Source organism: Pelophylax lessonae (genome assembly GCF_965119305.1).
Source record: "Pelophylax lessonae genome assembly, chromosome: 8".
NCBI lineage: Eukaryota > Metazoa > Chordata > Amphibia > Anura > Ranidae > Pelophylax > Pelophylax lessonae.
In genome coordinates this window covers 90,976,593-90,998,910 of record NC_138775.1, presented here as the reverse complement: position 1 = coordinate 90,998,910, position 22,318 = coordinate 90,976,593, and the positions used below count along the sequence as shown (strand labels likewise).

The following is a 22,318-nucleotide window of genomic DNA, read 5'->3' as shown; positions in this document are numbered from 1 at the left end:
ACGGTACACATTGCGTTTCCACTGCCAATAATACCCTTTCATGATAGGCGTGGTGTAGCAGGAAAGTGTGATAGACGATTCTCTGTCAACCAATCAAAGTTCTGCAGAGTGTAGCTCCACCCTGTTGGTACGGGTCTAATGTGCTTGGTACCCCAATGAAAGGGTACCAAAAAAGTGGTACGGTACGGTTCGAAATTAGGGTACCATTCATACCATTCAGGACCTTGCCCTTGAGTTACATGCAAACAGCCTTTCTGAACTTTTTACCATAGAGAAATCCATAAAATAATTTTCAGGTCTCAGGGAACCTCTGCTAGCAATTATTATTATATCTACAGCTCAGTAACCAATAAGTCATAGATATAAAAATAAAAAAATAAGGGACATGCCATACCTTGCATATTTGACAGAAAAGAATTTCAGACAGTGCAAGCTGTGGTGTTCTTACATTGCTTGTCAGTAAAGTGCCCCCTTGCATTCATGGTTAGTGGGAAAAAGGCCCCATATTTTAATGGTCCGTTGTAGAACAGTCCCCTTAGATTGGTGCTCAGGTGGAAAATGGCCACCTAATACTGATAGTTGGTGCGAAGAATGCCCCTTACATTGGCAATCTGTATAGTGCCTCTGATGGTCAGCTGAAAGAAAGCTACGGTAAAGACAGCTAAAAAGAACATTGGTAAAAAGTATACTTAATTAAAGATGACAGGAGGGGTTTAGGAAGGTCTGCTAAATGACATTGGGCCTGGAACTAGGCAGGCACCATTGAGCAGGAGATCAATCAGACACTGCTCACTGCTCACGAAGCCTGTAGCAATTTTGGAAGGAACTCTAAGATTTCACTGAACTCTGCTTGAGAAAGACTGGACCTAAGCAATGTAATTGCACAATTCCTCAAGGTGATGGAGAAAGTGTTTGGATATGGCTTGGTAGGCTTTCTAGGCTCCCCTGTAGCAGACGAACAAATGCAATTGCAACTAATATGCCACTGTCTATGACACACAGTTTTGGGGATTTTTCTCTATACTAACCCAATGAAAGACATTTCTAGTTTTATTCTTTGTTTAAAGATTGTGCTACATAGTCTGCGTTTTACATTGGATCAAGCCATTATAGACCTATTTTAATGACAGAATTGAGGGGGATCTGTGCTGGTGATAACAATTTTGGCAGTGCTCAGTTTGCAACATAAATTCCAAGAAGATAGATCTTGAAAATCTAGTGCAAATTTTGGATTTTCTGCTTAATAGTCAACTACTTCACAGGGACATCAATGCTGCCATGTGGTGTATGTTGAGCACACAAAAATGATCATAGGCATTATACAGTATGTCTAGTCTAATTTAGCTGGCAAAAGATGACTTGAGTAAAGGACAACATGATAACTAAAGCCAGCCAATAGATTGTTTAAGCCTTGGCCGAATGTATGGGCAGACTGATTGTACCCAAATCAATCCATTGAACCCAACAGCCCTATGAGAGGGATTCCCCCATCAAAACTGACTGTGCTGATAGGGAACTGAGTGATTTTCTTTCCTGCAACCCATGGTTACAGGAAAGAAAAATGCATTATCTATGGCCAGCTTACATTGTATACTGACTGCAACTGTCAGCATATGCAGTTCCTCTACAGCCGATTCTACTGTCCAGTGTTCCAGCGGCCAAACATTCTTACAGAGTTACCAGTAAATTTATAATAGCTTTATTTTATTGTATGATTCAAACAGAACCCTTATCAATGGAATTTAGAGACCCACTATAATGAAAATTATTGTATTCTGGTAACAGTTTAAAGTGGTTCTAAAGGCAAGCCATTTTTTACCTTAAAGCATTTCCTGCATTAAGGTAAAAAATTTCCCAGTATTTGTATCACCCTCTCACCTCCATAAGTAATTACCTGAGTCCTATCTTGATCCGGCAGTGTGCCTAAGAACAGCAGCGCTGCTCTCTCTCTTTCATGAAACTCAGTGCGAGCTGCAGGAGCCGTAGGCTCTTGCTGATGCCAATCAAATCTTGTGAGGAGGGAGCAGGGCCAAGCTGCGTTGTGTGCCCATAGATGCACACAGCCCTGCTCGGGGGCCGAACCTCCAGGTGCGCTACCGTAGGAAGCAGCTTCCTATTTTGGGGCGCCGAGAAGAGGAGGACCATATAGCTCTGGTGGGGGACACCAGAGGAGAAGGTTTGGGGCCACTCTGTGCAATACTATTGCACAGAACAGGTAAGAATACCATGTTTGTTATTTTAGACAAAAAAAATAAGATTTACAACCACTTTAAGATAATGATAGTATAGCATTCAGTTTATGAATACCTTTTTTATTTCACATGCCTTTATTGATATTTTTTTTCACATCTACATATGAACCAAGTTGTCCAGCAATGGTGAACATTACAGTGGTTGGGACAAGCTATTTTATTGACAATGGTGCCTAAATAGTGTGCTTTTATTTCTATCGTTTAAAGCTTTTTTTACAAGAAAATAAACTATTGCTGCAGCCTAAAATTATAGGTCTGCCATAAATGACCCTATCCACAGGGTGATAATGCTACAGTAATTTTATGGCAGATTAAACGATGCTGTCACCTTGTTATAGAAATCCTCTCCTGTGTAGTCATCCCAAAGCCCTGAGACTGCTGCTGGTGGCGCCATCTTGGTTTTAGTATCAGCACCTCCAGTAGCCTCAGAACTGTCCCTCAAGTGACATTTTCTGTTATTCTCCTTTATCCCTTCCCAACAGCTACATAATCATTTATGGAAAGAAAAAACACTGCAAGTAAGCTCACGCCGAAACGCGTCAGTATGTTTTTAATGCTCAAATGTAGCCAACACATTTTTGCATCAAGGACTTTGGAGTTGACCACTCTTTTCTCTTATATAAGCATTTAAAATACTTGATTTTCCTGTGCTTTTACCTACAGGGTCTTTTCAAAGAAAGTGGAAAATTAACGGATCTGTTGGCAGGATCAGCTAGTAATAAAACTATGTTACAGAGAGGACGCATTTAAACAAAACTCCTGGTAATGCTGTGGACAGACTGCAGCATATATGTATTTTTTCCTGTTTGCCTATAATGGACTTCAAACTAACTTTCTCTGCCCTTGACAGCATGGTATCTTAGCCTGTCGCAGTAGTACTCAGGAAATGGAATTCTGCACCAAGAACTAACAATTCTGTGGTGTAACTAACACCTGTTCCTTGCCTCGTGAGTTTTAGGCATATTACCATTGAACTCTATATAACATATACCTTGTATTTTGATGGAAACCGTATCAAAGATGCAGCAAGCACAACTTTTTTTTACTGTAACTGCATCACATCACCAATAAGCAGATGGAAATAGGCACTAAAGTGGCATTAAACCCAAAAGCAAACATTTCTTATATTGCAGCTTACTAGTTCTTAGATGTGGTGGCTGTATTTGTTTTCTTTTTTATGCCTTCTATGCTATATTTCACCTGATGATCCTGCCAGTAAATCTGTTGTTTTTCAACAGAATAAGCTGTCCGGAAGATGTAACAGTTAGAGGGTTGGGACAAACCATTTAGCACTGACAGGGCTGCCTCCAATGGTCAGCTTTTTTTTCTTGTAAAATTTGTATCCTAAAAGGAACAAACCTGTTGCTGTAACTGCTTAAAAAGTTTTAGCTGTAATTTGGCTTCAAATTGCTAGTGTATTTAAATCTGCTAGTACATTTTTCAAAACTCCCCTGCCCGCATACTGACAACACTGCTGTCCAAAGGTGTCACTGTGCTCATTCATCTAGAGTGGGGACACCTCTAATACAGGAGGTGTGTTCCTGGACTGATCACCAGATGGAAACAGAGGAAAAAAGCCAAAAAAAACTAATACAGCCACCACATCTAATGATTGGTAATATATTACACTTTTGGTTTAGGGTTTAATACCGATTAAGGCCCCTTGCACAGAAGCTTCAAAATTTACTGATGTTTTCTTCGTAATCACGGGGGCCAAAAACTGCATGTAAAGACCTGAGTAATGTTCAGTATAGGTGAATAAAGGTGTGCAAGCGTATACTCACTTATACTCGCATAAACATTAAACGAGTAAACACGCAAGTCAATTCTTGCAACTTAAAGGTTAATTTCGTTTTCTATTTTGTTTTACTGCTCTGTACCCAACACTGTATTACTGATCTTTACTCAGCTGTGTGCAATGTCCCATAGACAACAATGCATCTAATTTAAGATTACCAAAAAACTCAGCATTTTTTTTTCCTGTGTGCAACAGACCTTAGGCATCCCAACCTGAAAACACTGTCTAATACTTTACTCACTCCCTACCTGTGCACAATACCAGTTTAGTAAAGTAACAAGCATGCTTTGTAAGAGGCACTGAAGTTCCATAAGCTGCCTGTTCTTACTATTCCAATGCTCCCACCATGCAATGCAATCCACCACTGTATACCCTAAGGAAAACAGGTACTTTCACAAAGTTTCCAACATTTGCAAATAATTAGGAGGTAGACCTTGAAGGTCTTAAGAAAAACACGTAATCCTGTATGTCACCACGGCTGCCAAACAGACCATAGCGAAGGCCTGGAAAACTTCCTCCCTTTGTTTCCTGACCACGAAAAATAGAGTTACTGAAGCTATGATCCACGCTAAAACTGAAGCTATCCTGCTGGATAAACTTATACCTTACGAAAAGCTCTGGAAACCATGGATTGACAACTGTCTTCCGATAGGCTTTGATGAATCCCTTGTACTAGCTTGACCTGTGGTCACCGATTCCCTACTGGTATTGTCGCTCTGAACCACATCAGTGGCCCGGGACTCCCTCCGGGCACCCTTCCTCCCCCGCATAACCCCCCCCCACTGTTTTGCCCTTCCTTTCCCCCCCCATCCTTCTTGCCCCTCTTACTCCCTTCTTTTTCTCTCCCCCCCCCCCTTATTGCCTCGAGTTGTCCGCTACCTAATTTGTTTCCCTGTTGTGGCTGGACCACCAACTTTTGCTGCACTACGGCCTCCCTTTTTGCCCTACCCCCAGCCGCCCTTATGCACTGTGTTTATCCTTTGTACCTGTATACCGGGCGCCCAGCTTGCCCCTTTCCTATTCCTAAACCTGATTGTTATGCTACTACTTGCTGTTAATAATGTCATTTTGACGTGTATTCATCTGTTATGCACCACTATTACCTATTGGTATTGTTTTGTACTACATTCCTTCTGCCTTAATAAAAACCGTTTAAACAGAAAAAAAAAAAAAGAAAAACACGTAAAGGCATGGTCAAGAAGTGGGCATTGTTTCAAATTATGTGGTGTTGCACATGCCCCCCCTATGCTTTGGTATGTTTCAGATGAAATAGGGCCTGGGGAGGGGGGTACACTAAAGATATGAACAAGAAAGCCCTCAAACAGTCTGCTGAAGACAAGCAGACTAAAGACATGGATTACTGGAACCATGTCCTGTGGTCTGATGTGACCAAGATAAACCTATTTGGTTTAGATGGTGTCAAGCACGTGTGGTGGCAACCAGGTGAGGAGTACAAAGACAAGTGTGTCTTGCCTACAGTCAAGCATGGTGGTGGGAGTGTCATGGTCTGGGGGCTGCATGAGCCCTGCCGCCACTGGGAGCTACAGTTCATTGAGGGAACCATGAATGCCAACATGTACTGTGACTTACTGAAGCAGAGCATGATCCCCTTCCTTCGGAGACTGTGTCACAGGGCAGTATACCAACATGATAACGACCCCAAACACACCTCCAAGATGACCACTGCCTTGCTAAAGAAGCTGAGGGTAAAGGTGATGGACGGTGGACCATGTCTCCAGACCTAAACCCTATTGAGCATCTGTGGGGCATCCTCAAACAGGAGGTGGAGGAGCGCAAGTTCTCTTACAACCACCAGCTCCGTGATGTCGTCATGCAGGAGTGGAAAAGGGCTCCAGTGGCAACCTGTAAAGCTCTGGTGAACTCCATGCCCAAGAGGGTTAAGGCAGTGCTGGAGAATAATGGTGGCACCACAAAATATTGACACTTTGGGCCCAATTTGGACATTTTCACTTAGGGGGTGTACTCAGTTTTGTTGCCAGCGGTTTAGACATAATGGCTGTGTGTTGAGTTATTTTGAGGGGACAGCAAATTTGCACTGTTATACAAGCTGTACACTCATTACTTTACATTGTAGAAAAGTGTAATTTCTTCAGTGTTGTCACATGAAAAGTTATAAAATATTTACAAAAATGTGAGGGGTGTACTCACTGTATGTGTGTGAGAAAGATTCCTTAGATTGTTAGCTCCTTGAGGGCAGGACTGATGTGAATAAATAGTATATAAAGTGTTGTGTAAATTGTCTGCACTATATAAATGACTGTAATAAATAAAATTGCCCATCGAGTCATTTCTGGCCACAAAAGGGTAAGGTCTACCGTTTATGGGGCAGCCTCTGACACTCTCTTACAGCTGTCTTTCATTTGAAAACCTTGTGTGATGTCTATTGCTTTTCCCAGGATACAAAGGTACCAGAAATGTTTGTATACCACATTGTTCCTGTTCCACTGCCTAAATAGGAACACTCATATAACTGTTTCTCTTTTAGATCTGCAGGGGTGAGCCAAGAGACATCCATAAGACAATCAGATAATACTAGAATGTCCAACTGTTCTTTAAAAGCATTCAGTTAGGTGCCTATGCTATTCAGTAAACACTTCAACTGTGCCAAAATCAGAATGTTACCTCAATTTACATTGATTTAACTTCTGTGAAATCCCCAACAGAATAAGCAAATCCAGCTACACAGAGGGTAATTTCTGAATCCTCTGCTGTGTAGCTTCCTCCCTCCGTCCTTTATGCATCTCCAATCACATTCAGACTTGCAAGGAAAGTTTGAATCGGATTGCTTTTTGTGAGGTCTTAGTAATGGCATCAAGGAGGGTGTTCCAGCATCACCAGCAGAAGTGTTCCAGGATCACCAAATAAGAGGCAAAAGAAAGCCTTGTGCCATACAGCCAGGGACAGACTGGCAACTTTTGGCCCAGGGGTCAAGTACAAACCAGAGGCCCATGGTGCAGCGACTCGGCCCCCCTCCCACTCTCCCTCTTCCCGTCCTCCTCCTGACCCCCATTCCAGGCCACTCCCCTCTCCCTGTCCTGCTCCTGACCCTCATTCCAGGCCACTCCCACTCTCCCTCTTACTGTCCTTCTCCTGACCCTCATTCCAGGCTGAACCTCCACTCCAGGTACTCTCTACTCACCAGTTAAATCCGAGTTCCCAACCTGGCCAGCAGGGGGCTGTTTGGGGCAATTCGGTTGGGGCTGGCCGGGGAAGAGAGTCTAAAGTGGGGCAATAAACCGGCCTCTACTCAGACACAGTTTACATCATCCATGCTGAGGGAGAGGCCTGTGCTCTGTCCTTGTCTTCAGCCCTCACTCAGTAGGTCAGCAGCAGGGACATTTTACTTCTCTTTACCAGGAATCCTATTGGCAAGTCTGTGTCAGAAGCGGTGCAGCCTTTTTACGGGCATCAAAGCGGCCCAGGGGGCTTCACCTTGCTTGTGTGGATGGAGGAATTTTTTTTTCTCATTCAGCCTACTAGCTGAACTAAAATATACGACCCATAGATGCCATTTTTCTAAGTACCTACGGGATGATAATCATCTAAAACAGCCTATCTCAACCTTTTCAACATAGAGGAGCCCATAAAAAAACATAAAAGTCTCAAGGAATCCTTGCCAAAAATGACTACGTCAACCCCTCACTGATCGCATGATGGTCAGGGGGAAGAGTGCTCATTACATTTGTGGTCAGTGGAAAGAAATCTCCCCAAAAGATCAATGATATTAGTGGTCAATCATCTGGGAGGCAGAAATTGCTCCTTGCTCAAGCAACCCTTAGCAACCTTTGTAGGAACTTTAGGGTACCATGGAACCCTGATTGAGAAAGGCTGGTATAAAAATTCAAACACACCATTCATTCTGTTCAATCAATAAATATGCAAAGTACATTGATAAATGAAATCCTACTAAGTACCTATAGGAAACAACTCAATATGTTGGTCACAGGTTTTCTCTACTACAGGATGGAGTCTTGCTGTTGTATAAAGAGGCAAGGACCCCTGTTTTCTAAAGGAAATAGTCCCGTACAAGGATGGGCTTTACATTTTTCATGGAAACCTTTTTATGTATCATAGATTGTTTGGAATAAATAATAATAATAAAAGATTACTGCATTCAGTGATAGATATATGACATCTGAGAGCAGAGGTTTTCCCTCTATGTTTACCAAAATTGGAACACATATAGTCTCATTTAACAAACTGGATGTTTTCTAGCACATACAAAACTCAAAAACAATAAGGACGTGATCACTGATCTCTTTATGCATTCAGTATTAAAAGCCTGATGCCTAGAGGTGACCTTAACATATTTAATGTTCACCTTTAGTCTTCAGAGTCCCGCTGCCTCCACTATGCAATTGTTCAGTTGTTCTTATAAAAATGAAATCAAGATATTAATTTACTCATCATATCCTTTCCTTGATTGCCTCTGCAATTGATTATCTGCACCGCAATTAATCTAAAGCCCTGCCAGCAGTCTCCTTTACACAACAGCTACCAGCATATTACAAATACCTACACTGGCATCTTCTGTCTCTCAGAATAAGATGCAAAGCTCTGTCTTTGACCTTCAAAGCCCTCGGTGAAGCTCACCCCCTTACATCTCAGCCTTCATCTGTAAATTATTACAGCAGTGTTCCCTCTGCTTTGCCTATGATTTGAGCCCTCTTATAACCCCTTCTTACCAGGTCTGTAACATCTATAGCCCTGCTGCTGCAGATATTGAATTATTCAACTGAAAAGCCAATCTGAGACCATATTGCTGAGTTGCCTGTTAGCCATATCATGTCGTATTATGACATTCACTTTCCAATAGCCCAATACTGTTTATGTATGTGATCTAAGCATCGCTTGCGACTGTCGCATATTGGATGTATGTGACAGATGCTAAGCCCAGGGTTGATTTAGATTTTCCAGCATGTTGGAAAATCTCTTGAGGTCAACCTGCGATTGTTTCCTTTCCAATGGGTAAAGATCTTTTTTACCCACGGCTTGCGATACTGAATGAATCAGGAGCATCATTCATTTTCATTCGACAAGAGCTTTGAGGATGGGCATATGAAATAATTACCTATAAGATCTGCCTGTTTATGGATGGACTTAGAAACGCTGACTTTGGTATGACTTTGTAAATATATATATATATATATATATATATATATATATACATGAGATACAGGCTTTATTGGACCATGCCAGTTTACTGGTGTTTACATATCTGCAATTGATGGCGGTAGCTCCCTTGGCTGACCATGAGTATAGAGATATAAAAGCGCCGGAAATGCTTATAGCCAAAGAGCCTGGGTGCAGTGACCTTAATATAATATGAAGGTCTAATACTAGTGATGCTCTATGTTGTACAGGCCTGATCATGCTTCTCTGTGCAGAAAGGGAGATCTAAAAAACAAAAGTGGGACTTCTGCTCCATCTCTTCTTCCCTGCTCTCTTCTGCATTGGTCCTCCCACTCTCTAAAGGTCTTCTCTTTTCCCTCTTTTTTTTTTCCTCCCCCTGTCTCACACCCACCCTTTTCGCCTTCCCCCCCTCCCCCTCTTTCCCTCACCCTCCTCTTTCCTTGTGCTCTCTCTCTCTCTTTCTCTCTACACACACCCTGTGCAGTCTTTGAAAATTAGACAATCCTCTCTTAACCAGGCAGTTAAACTGAACGTTGCGCATGGCTCCTCTCATCTCCGCTAACTCCTCTCCTAAAATGTAGACACCTGCACTGCTGAAAAAAAATCCACATTCTCAGTCCACCAATGACTATCATTCAAAAAACTGTAACCTGACCAGACTACCCCACTGTTCCATCTGTCTCCTCAGCTCCATCACCCTTCCAAAAAAAAAAAAAAGAAGTGTAACCATTTCACCGCCAGGCAACGGCTGCCCAAGCCGCTAGCCATGCAAAAGGTCTAATGGATCAGCTGGCTGCTTAAACAAAAATTCCTAGCATCTTATAAATGTTTAATTGTAACCACTAGCCACTTTGGGGACACCTAATAAATACCAGCATCAATTGAAAAGGATTCCTGGAAGGAGGGAGGTAGGAATGAGGTGTTGTGGATGGTGGAAACTGTGGAGTGAAGGAAGAAGAAGAAGAAGAAGAGGAGGAGGAGGAGGGGGGCCCTCAGATCTATCAGGGTGAATTCATAGCTATTGATTTTCTCCTGCCTGGGGAGGGACGGCATATTCTATTCAGTACAATGTTCCTCTGCAGATTATGTTAAGAGGCTGGCTTGGCTGAGGAGAGGCTCAGCGGATGCGCTATGCGTGTTTAATGCGTCAAACTGTTCTCATCGCTCAATGGAGACACTTAGCAATTCAGAGCATGTCCCATCACAGCCCAGCTCCAGAGAAGGAAGGGCCAAAATGTCCCACAGGCTGACAGCCTGCGCTGGAGACTGTGTGTCTGTGTTGATAGCTGGTGGAGGTGATATTATACTTGGAAGATGTGTATATATTATATAAATATATATATATATATATATATATATATATATATTAGTGTCACATTTACCTTACCTCACATTCGAGTCTCGTATGTCTGTACCTGTGGTGTAGTGACCTTTTAGATTTGTCTAGGCTTACAGACATTTATTAGTGGTTTGGTGTTTGTAGTAAGTGTAATGTTCGATCTATGTGGGTATGTGAGTTGATGATTTTTGTGTCTTTATTCTCATTAATTGTAGAAAAAAAAAGCAACTGTTTAGCATAATTAATTTTTTTTTTTTTTTTATGACCATAAGAAGAACATTTGACACATACACCCTATTGTGTATATGTGCATTTTTCTTTTACATTTTGTGACATGAAATATAAGAAGCTGTATCCAGCTCACTTTAGCATTTATATGTCTAAGTGTACACCCGGTGTGGACTAAGTCTGGTTCATGGCTGTCTGGCCATATCTGAATGTGTGCAATGTGAGAAGAAAGATATGTGTAGGAGGTGTAAAGGGTATGTTGTTTGCAAATCATTTGTGAACATATGTGCCTAAATTTTGTGTCTGCAGCTCTGCAAGGTCTGGACCCTACATATGGTGTGTGGTGCTGTGTGTATGTGCTTGGCATACGCTGTATAGTGTGTGTATTTTAGTATATGTGCGTGGACATGTGTGCTGGCAATCTGTTCCCATCTCAGCCAAGGTTAGCAATAAATATACACAAGAGTACCGGTTCACACAAAATTTGTATGTTTAGCAAAGACAGAATATGCAAGAGAATCTATCCTATGGCGTTTTTTTTTTTCTCTGCTTATGTAAAATGAAATATTTTCTTCCATCTTTTGGAATAATTTTGAAGTGTTGCTATATATTCAGCTCCCATACATGTCATATTTCATCCAGGGTTTTGTGTATGTATGCATGTACTGTGTTGTAAGGCTGGATTGCTGACCTGCAGTGATTGAAAAGGGGAGTGGTGGGGGAGGGGCTGGGTGGTCTGTGTACCACTATACTAATCATACTGTTACCTCACTCTGCCTGGCACACAGTCCTCATCTCCCTTCAAGTGGGCTGTGTTTAACCCTTCCGCTTACACGGCAATGCACTGCAGGGCTTTCTGGCAGGACACATGGTTAAAGGAAGGGTGGGTGAGGGGTTTCCAATCTACTAGTGATGAAGCAGCTATCAGCAACACAGCAAAGTAATAAAGGGAATAACACAACAGCCATGGGCCTCTTATAACATAATGCAGTAATGACCAACAATAAAAGACATTACAATGGCACTATATATATATATATATATATATATATATATATATATATATATATAAATATTTATATATAAAACATATGCATGCACACACACAAATATACCCACTGGAGCAAACTGGACCATGCTTCATTGGATTTTTTTCTTTTGCCTTCCTCTGGGTCAACTGTATATGGAGGTTTTCTATGTATTCTTTTTATTCATTTGGATATTGGATGGATGGAATTATGTCTTTTTTTCAAATTAGCAATGAAATATATATATATATATATATATATATATATATATATATGCATACACACACAAACACACATAGATACCATAGTGCCATCTTTTTGCACATAGCCAATTAGCTCACAAGGCCCCAACCTACTATTCACAACATACCACCAATTTTATATTTATATATATATATATATATATATATATATATATATATATATATATATTCTTTAGAAGCTGAATGAATGAGCTAACGCCAACGGACAACCCCTTTAAGGATGCAGCTCTATGCAACGTCTACTCTCTCACCATTGGCAGACCTACCCTTACCTGCAGATGTAGAGTAAGTAGGGTGCTTTGGGCCTGTACAGCATTTAATCTATTCTCATTGATTTCTTAATCAGCAATGCTTGACATCCATTTTACATAGGAGGCTTTAGCCTGCTCAGGTATGGTTGCAGTCTCCCATTTCTAGCACTGCTCCATAGCTGAGAAGGCATGGCTCAGTGCAGCTGAAAAGCCTCCCACACTGCTGCACACACCATGTAGCCAGAGTAATGTATTCTACACACCTTTTACTACACTCTGTGCCCCACTGCTTCCATCTTAACAAAATCTATCATTCACATCATCACAATGAACCGCTGGAAGTGGATCAGTCTCTCTCCAATCACCCCTCCCCTCCCCCTCCTCCCCCCTTCCAGTTTATTAGCTTAGTCTAGCCACCCCTTGTTTAAAAAAATGAAATGATAAGATGGAGGAATATGTAGTTTTCTGATTCTGGGGAGAGGGAGGGGAGCAGGGAAGCTAGGAGGAGGGTGAAAAAATGCAAGAGAAGAAAAAAAAGGCTTTTTAGCCAGTCACCAAAATACCTTCAAGGCAACATGTTCTCCACAATCCAGAATGGGTCATGACTTCTTCATTCTTTTTGCTGGTTTCATTTTCACTTATAGATTTGCTCTTGCAGACCCCTCTGGAGTATAACCAGTAGTCTGTGCCCACAGCAATTGTCATTAAACTGAATGCAGCGAATGCTCCCACAGTGGTCAAGAGCATCTGAACACCTCTATCAAACAGACCCATAATTCTTCATTCTATAGACATCCAACAGTCTTCTGGTGTAGGGGGGGCAGGGGGTGCAGGAGCTGAATAGGTGGTAGATAAGGGGGGGGACCTGGGGGGTCTTAGCTAGCAGTGATGGTGCCCAAAAAAGATGAGGTATCCTAATAGAAAAATAGCAAAAGTAAACCTGGAAGGTTTGTGGATGGAGAGCTCGTTGTCCATCAGATCATGTCCAAATGCAGGTTTGCAGGAGAAAAAGGGGGGGTGGGGGGACAAAAAAAAAAAAAAAAAAAAAGAATATGAAAATAGTGCAGACAGACTGACAACACACAGGATAGCAGCTAACAGACAGAGAGGCTCTAATCTCTCTTAATCCCTTTTCCTAAAATTCTGATCTTCAGTTTCCATAAGTGATGGCTAATTGGGAATCTCTTGTCGGCAGGAATAAAACAGCAGCCTTCTCATCACCAACCATCAGCAGCATCAGGACCAAGGCAGCAAGGGGAGGCTTTAGGGTTAGGGATGCGGGCTCTGCTTTCCTTCTTTTGCTCTGCAGCCTGCGCCATGTAAAAAAGGAAAAAAAAAAATCAGAGGGTTTTTTTTTTTCTTGTTTTTTTTTCTCTCTCTGCTCTTGACAGATCTTTTCTTCTCCCCTCTTCTGGTTGTCTGCTGTGTGTGTGTGTCTGATGGAGTGTGGGATTCCTCCCCTGCTGTTGATTACAGCACAAGTATCCTGTGGATGCTGGAAGCTTTGGCTGGAGACGGACTGCGGCTTTTGCAATCCATGGTGGTGTCGGTGAGGATCAGCAGTGCGAGGCCCCCTGTGCGCTGTCCAGGCTGGCGGTGTCGGCTGGGCTTCCTCCGCCGCTGCTGCATGGAAGTGATGATGGAGTACGTGGTGCTGAAATGGACAGCTCCGAGTATAGACAGCTCCTGGAACGGACAGCTCCTACAATGGACAGCTTCTAGACACCACCAATGCTGCTGATGCTGCTGCTGCTGGAGAGCACTTTCATGTAGGACCTCCTGTACTGGAAACCTTCATGTCCCTCCTCTCATTGCTGTCCTAAGTCACCACCCCGCTCAGCTTCTAGGAGGGATTGGGGGGTGTCAGATCTTACAGCCCCCCCTTTTTATCTCCCTCCCCCCCCCCCAAGTCAAAATATATCTCAGATGAAAGTCTGCACCCCCAATTTACACCTTTTGTATCAGCAGCGTCTGTGTTTTTATTTATTGTGTCTCCTTTCAACAATGGGTCTCCTTTTCATTGAAATCAGCCATACACGCTTCAATAAATGATCGTTTTCTTTTCCAATCGATCTCTTCTGATAGGAAGAACCAATCTATATGCCACAATCCATTTGATTAATATGCCATACACTGGGAAGTGGATTTAGATCAATAGGATACAATTGTAACTTACGATCATAAATTATCAATCACATTTGGGTTTTCACCATTTAATCTCATAATTTGATCGATCGGTGGTGGACAGACACGATTTGATTTTATTATCTGATCAATGGATGATTCGATCAAAACGATCAAAGCTGTAAGCAGTCAAATAGACATAACTTCCCTTCTGATCGATTTAAAGGTGGTTCACATATGGCCAGCCGCTTTTTCTGTGCGATTTTTAAAAGGAGTCCAATGTAAGCAGTCAAATAGACATAAAAAACATAATAAACATGCAAAAAATTGGGGGAGCAAACCCTGAACATGTATATCTAAAGCCGGTGCAGCTATGAACCAAGCGACATGTATATTAAAAAAGAATAGCGCACACATGCAAAAGAAATGACTATCAAATATGGAGACAATCCATAAATAAAAATGAGGATTTGGTCCCACCATATGGCCATATCGTGCTCAAGCCCACCACTGCGTCAAAGTACCCCATTGTCAGTGGGTCATACACTATCCATAAAAAAGGGGTGAATCCAGCCTCTCCAACCCTTGGAGACAACACTCCTTGCTGGGAGAGATGTGCTAGATCAATAGGATACAATTGTAACTTACGATCATAAATTATCAATCACATTTGGGTTTTCACCATTTAATCTCATAATCTGATCGATCGGTGGTGGACAGACACGATTTGATTTTATTATCTGATCAATGGATGATTCGATCAAAACGATCAAATCTGTAAGCAGTCAAATAGACATAACTTCCCTTCTGATCAATTTAAAGGTGGTTCACATATGGACAGCCGCTTTTTCTGTGCGATTTTTAAAAGGAGTCCAATGTATTTTTTTTTTTTTTTTCGTTTCATGACAATGCAGTTTTGTTCACCGATTCAGGTATGAATTTTTTACTGAATCAGACTGAAAAATGTACAGGACTCTTTTTAACCACTTCTGGACCGTAAGATTTTCCCCCTTAATGACCAGGCCATATTTTGCGATTTGGCGCTGCGTTACTTTAACGAGCAATTGCACGGTCGTGCAACACTGTACTTAAATAAAAGTAATGTCCTTTTTTCCCACAAATAGAGCTTTCTTTTGGAGGTATTTGATTACCTGTGCGATTTTTATTCTTTGCGCTATAAACAAAAAAAGAGCGACATTTCTGAAAAAAAAAACAATATTTTTCACATTCTGCTGTATAACATTCTCAAAAAAAAAATCAAATTTTTTAACATTTTCAGCCAATTTGTTTTCTGCTACATATTTTTGGTAAAAAAAAATCGCAATCATCGTATTTTGGTTGGTTTGTGCAAAAGTTATCTTGTCTACTAACTACGGGAAAGATTTATGTCATTTTTATTGTTTTTTTTTACTAGTAATGGCGGCGATCTGCGATTTTTAGCTGGACTGCGACATTGCGGCAGACAGCTTGGACCCCTGACTGACATTTTTGACACTTTTGGGGGGACCAGTGACATTTCTACAGTAATCAGTGCTAAAAATATGCACTGTTACTGTAATAATGACACTGGCAGGGAAGGGGTTAACATTGTGGGTGATCAAGGGGTTAAATGTGAGCCTAGGGGAGTGATTCTAACTGTGGGGGGGACGTTGCTTCTGAAATGTTCATAGAGACCTGTGATCCTATATAGAAGGATCACAGGGCCTCTGTGATCACTCCAGGGAGAAGAAGGGTCAGCTGTGTTTACAACAGCTGACCGTTCTTCTCTCTCAGCGGGGAACGCTCGTGGGTGTCAGGCGGCAATCGGAGCCGCCTGACCCGCGCATCCGTTTCCCCGCTGCCGAGTGGGGGCACGCACTCGCCCCCTAGCTGCCTGCTCGCAACCGGCGTAGACCTATGTCGATTTGCACAGCAGAGCCACTTTGACTCAGTAAAAAGGCGGTGGCCTGTTGGGAACCGGTTAAAAACAGTCTGCGATTGGCCTGGACAGATGTGAATCGGCTCCATAGAAAGCTGGTTCAGTTCACATGTCATGCGAATCGGATGCGGTTCAAAACGCTTTACACTACATTTAGATCAGATTCAATAAAAATGAGTCCATCAGCCAGGGTTGAAAATTATCAATCAATTGTTCGTGAATACACCATGCAACCAAATGTATTTATACATAGAGTATCTCAGTGCTAACGGGTTGATCGTTTTCCACCCTGGCCAATCGACTCATTTTTGATCAAACTGAAAATAAATTTAGTTTTTCTCGATTGCAAGGAAAGTTATGGTTACTTGCGGGGGGTCGGCAACCCATTGATTGCAATCTACCAGTCAACTGCGGACAGGGGACGGGTAGATTGCATCTCTTCTTTGCCAAGCCCTGAAACCTGGACAGGAGAGGGGGCAGGATTTGCAGGAACTGATCCTCTTTTCTCCTGCAGAAGCTGAAAGGAGGCTTCTCCTTCTCTCCCACCTGCCGGGATTCAGCTGCAACTAGAGAAAAGGGGATCAGCTCCAGTTAATGCCCACCTCTTCTGTCTAGGTTCCCTTTCTCTCTAGGTTCCCCTTCTTTCTGCTGCCTGGGCCCCCTGTGTGATCTCCTGAACCCCCCGCGGCGTTACCCCTCCTCTGCTTTCCCAACGACTGCTATGGAAGATCAAAAGCAGGAGAAGGGGCAGGTAAATATGTCTTTTATCAGCCCCTTACTTTTCTGAATGAACACAGTGAGTGTTCAGTACCAGTCACTCACTGTGTTCATTCATAACATAAGCATAACAAAATGTTTACTATGTTTCAGTTTGTGAATGACTGGGAAGCTCTGCACAGAGCCATTCCTGTTCATTCATTCTGTGCTGCTGAGGCTGCAAATATGAAGGTTGAGGACTTCTCAGTCTTCTTTCTCTGTCTCAAAAGTGAGACATTAGGGGTCTGTCAGACCCCTTATATTTCACCAAAGCCCCACAAAAGAGCTACAAATTAAAAAAAAAAAAATATTGTAAAAAAACTACTGACACTGACTACTGACATCAGCTTCAGCCCTATTGACACTGTCCATTAGGGATAGACCGATATGGTTTTTTCCGGGCTGATACTTATACCGATATTTTGGTCACAACGTATCGGTATCGGCCGATATGGGCCGATATGGGCCGATATATTGTACATTTAAAGTTTTGAAAAATAAAGACAATTTCTGACACAAATCTGATACTGAACATGTTAATTTTTGTTTAATGCTTAATGGCTGGCTTGCTGGAACCCTGTTGTGGCTGGCTGGCTGGCTGGCACCCTGTGGTGGATGGCTGGCTGGCTGGCACCCTGTGGTGGGTGGGTGGCTGGCTGGCACCCTGTGGTGGGTGGCTGGCTTCCTGTGGGTGGCTGGCTGGTACAGGGCCTGTGGGCGGCAGGCTGGTACAGTGCCTGTGGCTGGCTGGTACAGGGCCTGTGGGTGTCTGGCTGTCTGGCACCCTGTTTGTGGGTGTCTGGCTGTCTGGCATCCTGTGGTGGGTGGCTGGCTGTCTGGCACCCTGTAGTGGGTGGGTGGGTGTCTGGCACAGGGGCTGTGGGTGGCTGGCTGGTACAGGGCCTGTGAGTGGCTGGATGGTACAGTGCCTGTGGCTTCCTGGTACAGGGCCTGTGGGTGGCTGTCTGGCACCCTGTGGTGGGTGGTTGGCTGTCTGGCATCCGGTGGTGCGTGGCTGGCTGGCACCCTGTGGTTAGTGGGTGGCTGGCTGGTACAGGGCCTGTGGGTGGCTGGCTGGTACAGTGCCTGTGGCTGCCTGGTACAGGGCCTGTGGGTGGCTGTCTGTCTGGTACAGCGCCTGTGGGTGGCTGGTACAGGGCCTGTGGATATGGGTGGCTGGCTAGCACCGGGCTGCTGTGGGTGGGTGTATGGCTGTGATACACTCCCGTGAGACTAGTCCCGACTCCAGACGAGGCTTTCCAAGGCGAGGGAGGCGGCCTAAGATGGAGGAATGACGTCACAAAAATATCGGCAATATTGGCCAGTTCCGGGGCTGATACCAATATATCGGGGAAAGTGCATACCGGCCTTGCCGATAATCGGTCTATCCCTATTGTCCATTGCTCTACTGACACAGTCTATTGCTCTACTGACTGACACCGTCCACTGCTCTACTGACACTTTTACTGCTATACTAATACTATCCACTGCACTACTGACACTGTCCACACACTGTCCACTCCCCAAACGACACCGTCGTCTGCTCTACTGACACTAACCTCTGCTCTACTGACACATCTACTGCAATACTGATAGTGTCCATTGCACTACTGACACTGTCCACACACCCTCCACTGCCCTACTGACACTAACCTCTGCTCTACTGACACTTCTACTGCATTACTGATACTGTCCACTGCACTACTGACACTGTCCACACACCATCCACTGCCCAACTGACACAGTCCACTGCTCTACTGACTGACACCATCCACCAACCTCTGCCCTACTGACACTTTACTGCCCTAATTACTGACACTGTCCACTACCCTACTAACACAAACCACTGCTCTACTGACACCATCTACTGCTCTACTGATACTGTCCACTGCACTACTGACACTGTCCACACACTGTCCACTCCCCTACTGACTGACACTGTTCACTTTTAAGGTAGGGTAAGTTATATTTTTACAGTGACATTTTATTTATATACTATATTTCTAACTTTTATTTACTCTTTAGTTAGGCCTTGCTAGTTAAATTCTTAAACAATGTTTGCTGTTCAAGTAATTTCTAACTCTCAAAGCTTGCCTACCCCTTCTACTTGCTGTTCCAGTTATACAAGCTTAATAATGTTCAATATCTTTGCCGACTGATGTCTTCTGATAGGAATGATCGATCTATAAACATCAGCTAATTTGATGAACATGGCACACATGAGGAAGTGGATTTCAATCAATAGGATACCATCCTAATTTAGGATTACAAATTATCAATCACATTCCGGTTTCCACCATGCAATCTCATAATCTGATCAAGCAAAATACAATGGTATTCATTGATAAAGTACTGTATCTCAGTACTGCAGATCATTGAAAATGATGAATCATTTTCCACCCTGTCTGACCAATCTGTTTGCGGATTCCATTGTCCCTACTCTACTTCTAGTAGAGGAGGAGGGGTGTCAGAACTTACAGCCCTTCCTTTTATTTTATTTCCTGCCTACCCCCAACCCCCCCGCAAACCAAAATATAATTCAGATGAGAACCTGCACCCCCAATGTGCACCTTATGTTTTAATTTATTGTGTCTCTTTTCAACAATGTGTCTCCTTTTCATTGCAATCAGTTTAATGGTGAACTTATGCACTTCAATAAATTATCGTTTTCTTTTCCAATCAATCTCTCCAAATAGAAATAATCAATCTATATGCCACAACCCAATAATTTCATATGCCATACATGGGGAAGAAGATTTTGATTGAAAGTTAAGATAGGATTACACTGTGTTACGATGCGATCCAGTGCAGGCAAAGGCACCTCTTTTGCTATCTGTGTTTGGGATGTCATTAGAATTATAATGACACCCACAGCAGATTTCACACCAAGTGCGTTTTGAACACGATATGGAAAACTCGCACAGAAAACTGGTTTCCCCAACCACATTCTGCTGTGAAAGTGACATGAGAATTCCTAATTGAATCTTGGTGTGCTTTGGGTATTTCTTCCAGATCTGTGCGATCTGTGCCAGTGTGAAGTTTTGGCTCTGTAAAGGAACTTCTTGTTAAAAAAAGACCGGTCATTGCCTCTCTTACTCCCTGAGCAGGGTGACTGGTCTTGTCTCAGCCCCTTCCCCCAGTAGCTTTCTGCAGGTAGTCTGTAGTGGGTGGAGCCTTCTTGGATCGATCCTTCCATAGCTCTGCCCTTTGGAAAAGCTATGTGCAGCACAGTGATGATGGTACATTTAAAATTAAAAACTGGGATTGTAAGAGGATTTGGTGCACACAAAGTGGATTTATAGCTTTTGTGGCTATTAAGTAATATGTTTAAATGTTAATGATAATACTACTACTACTACTTCTATACTTCTCTGTCTAACCTCTTTTGACCTGAAGCAATAGATTCAGGCTCCTAATCACTCCAATGTCAACACCCTTGACATTGTAATCTCCTATCTATGTACTCCGAGCAACCTCTCCAACAATCCTCTCCCACCCTCTGATCACTACCTTATTAGTTTTGCTTTCTCTCTGTCTTCCACCTCCTCTCCCTCCAACCGCCTAACAGTTACCTGTAGAAACCTTCATCACCTCAACCCTTCTCTTCAATACTCTGCTACTGACCGCCTCAATGACAAAATATCACCCCTGTCCTGCCCCAACCTAGCCACTTCTGTCTACAACAGCTCACTGTCATCCTCCCTAGACAAGCTAAGCTTGCCCCCAAACTACACACGCAATCAGGCCTTGACCTCTACAACCTTGGAAAAAAGATGACACCAGAAGTCTCAAAAAAATGTAGTGCACTCTTGAGCGTCTGTGGCAGAAGACTAACGTCTCAGAAAGACTTCAACCAAAACAAATCTGCCCTCCAAAAATACTACTCCTGTCCCCTCACTGCCAAGCAGACCCATTTTACCACTCTCATTAACACCTTCTCATCCAGCCCCTGTCAACTCTTCTCTATCTTCAGTTCTTTTCTTCTGCATCCACCCACTAACTCACTTACTGCCCAGGAGATCGCCAATAACATCGATCAGTCAGTTTTATCACACCATGTATAGCCACCATTAGGCTCACCACAAACATTAAAATCTGAACATACAACCTCTGTAGAATCAAATTTAGGTTTATCAAAACTATGTAATATAAAGACTCACCTAAACTATCCAACTGATTTGTTTCCAGGCATGTCCTTGCACTACATACTTATTGGTAGATCTATAGGAGATTGTATAGTCATATTGTAACATGTGTGATGAACTTAAGCTGGACTATTAGATTTAGATCAACTTTACAAATGTAATTAACAAATTAAAGCTGAACTCCAGCTAACACTCTACAAGCAATTACATCAATAGTTTTTTTTCCCTTGTGGGATAAAGGTTTTACATAAAAGAATGAAAGCTAATCATTGTAAGCATCCCCGTCAGTATTAAATAGTTTGTCGTTTGCTCAGAGCTCTGAGGAAGGGAGCATGTCTCCTGAAACGCATCAGTAGTCCTTGTATAGGGATATGTCCTTTCCACATCGAGGTGGACATATTCTATGCGATTTTTGCTCTTCATGTTTGTGAGTATATTTTTGGCATTTTAACTTAAAAATATTTTTTTAAAGGGTGTCCGAGGGAAATGCACTAGGTGCTTGGGCCGCCGTTCTTTTTTTTTCGCTTTAAAGTAACTTAACTCTGGTTACTGTGTGTTTGTGACATCCATTGACAATGAGGACTCACGCTTCCTGGAGATCAGGCAAAAGAGTCTTGGTTGGTACAGACTTTCCTTCCTTTTGTGGTAATGCATTATGAAGCCCCCTCTATAAATTGTTGCTGTTCATATTTATTTGGGCTTTTGTTGACAACAGTTACAAACTTGTTTACCTTAACAAGCAAAAGTTCCAACTGTCAACAGTTCCTATTGTTTGAGGACAGCCTGTGTACTTGTTACCAAGGCATTTGTTTGAGAAGCATCCTCAAAAAAATTCAACAGTAACCTGATTTCTGTCTCTATGGCCAACAGATTGTTCCAGTCTTTTAGAAAAATCATCCATATAATACAGTATATTTTATATCAAATGCAACACATTCCGCCCTTGATTTTTCTCTCCTACTCCACACAGACTATTAACTCATACTAAACATTAATTTGCCTTGAATGCAACTTCCTCCCATATTTATTCCCTTAAGAATGTGTTTCAGTCTTTGGCTAAAA

The 22,318-nt window shown here is 42.6% G+C and overlaps 1 protein-coding gene across 2 annotated transcripts in view; it reads right to left on the bottom strand.

Annotated features, from left to right (window-relative positions):
• Positions 1-14,154, bottom strand: part of CACNG2 (calcium voltage-gated channel auxiliary subunit gamma 2) — a 230,898-nt gene extending 216,744 nt beyond the window's left edge. Inside the window, exon 1 of one of the 2 annotated variants that reach the window (XM_082265107.1) lies at positions 12,877-14,154. In XM_082265107.1, coding sequence (XP_082121233.1) covers positions 12,877-13,087 — 211 coding nt within the window. In that variant the 5' untranslated portion in view covers positions 13,088-14,154. The remainder of the gene's footprint in view (positions 1-12,876) is intronic. The other variant, XM_082265108.1, reaches the window with a different exon arrangement.
• Positions 14,155-22,318: the final 8,164 nt, after the last annotated feature.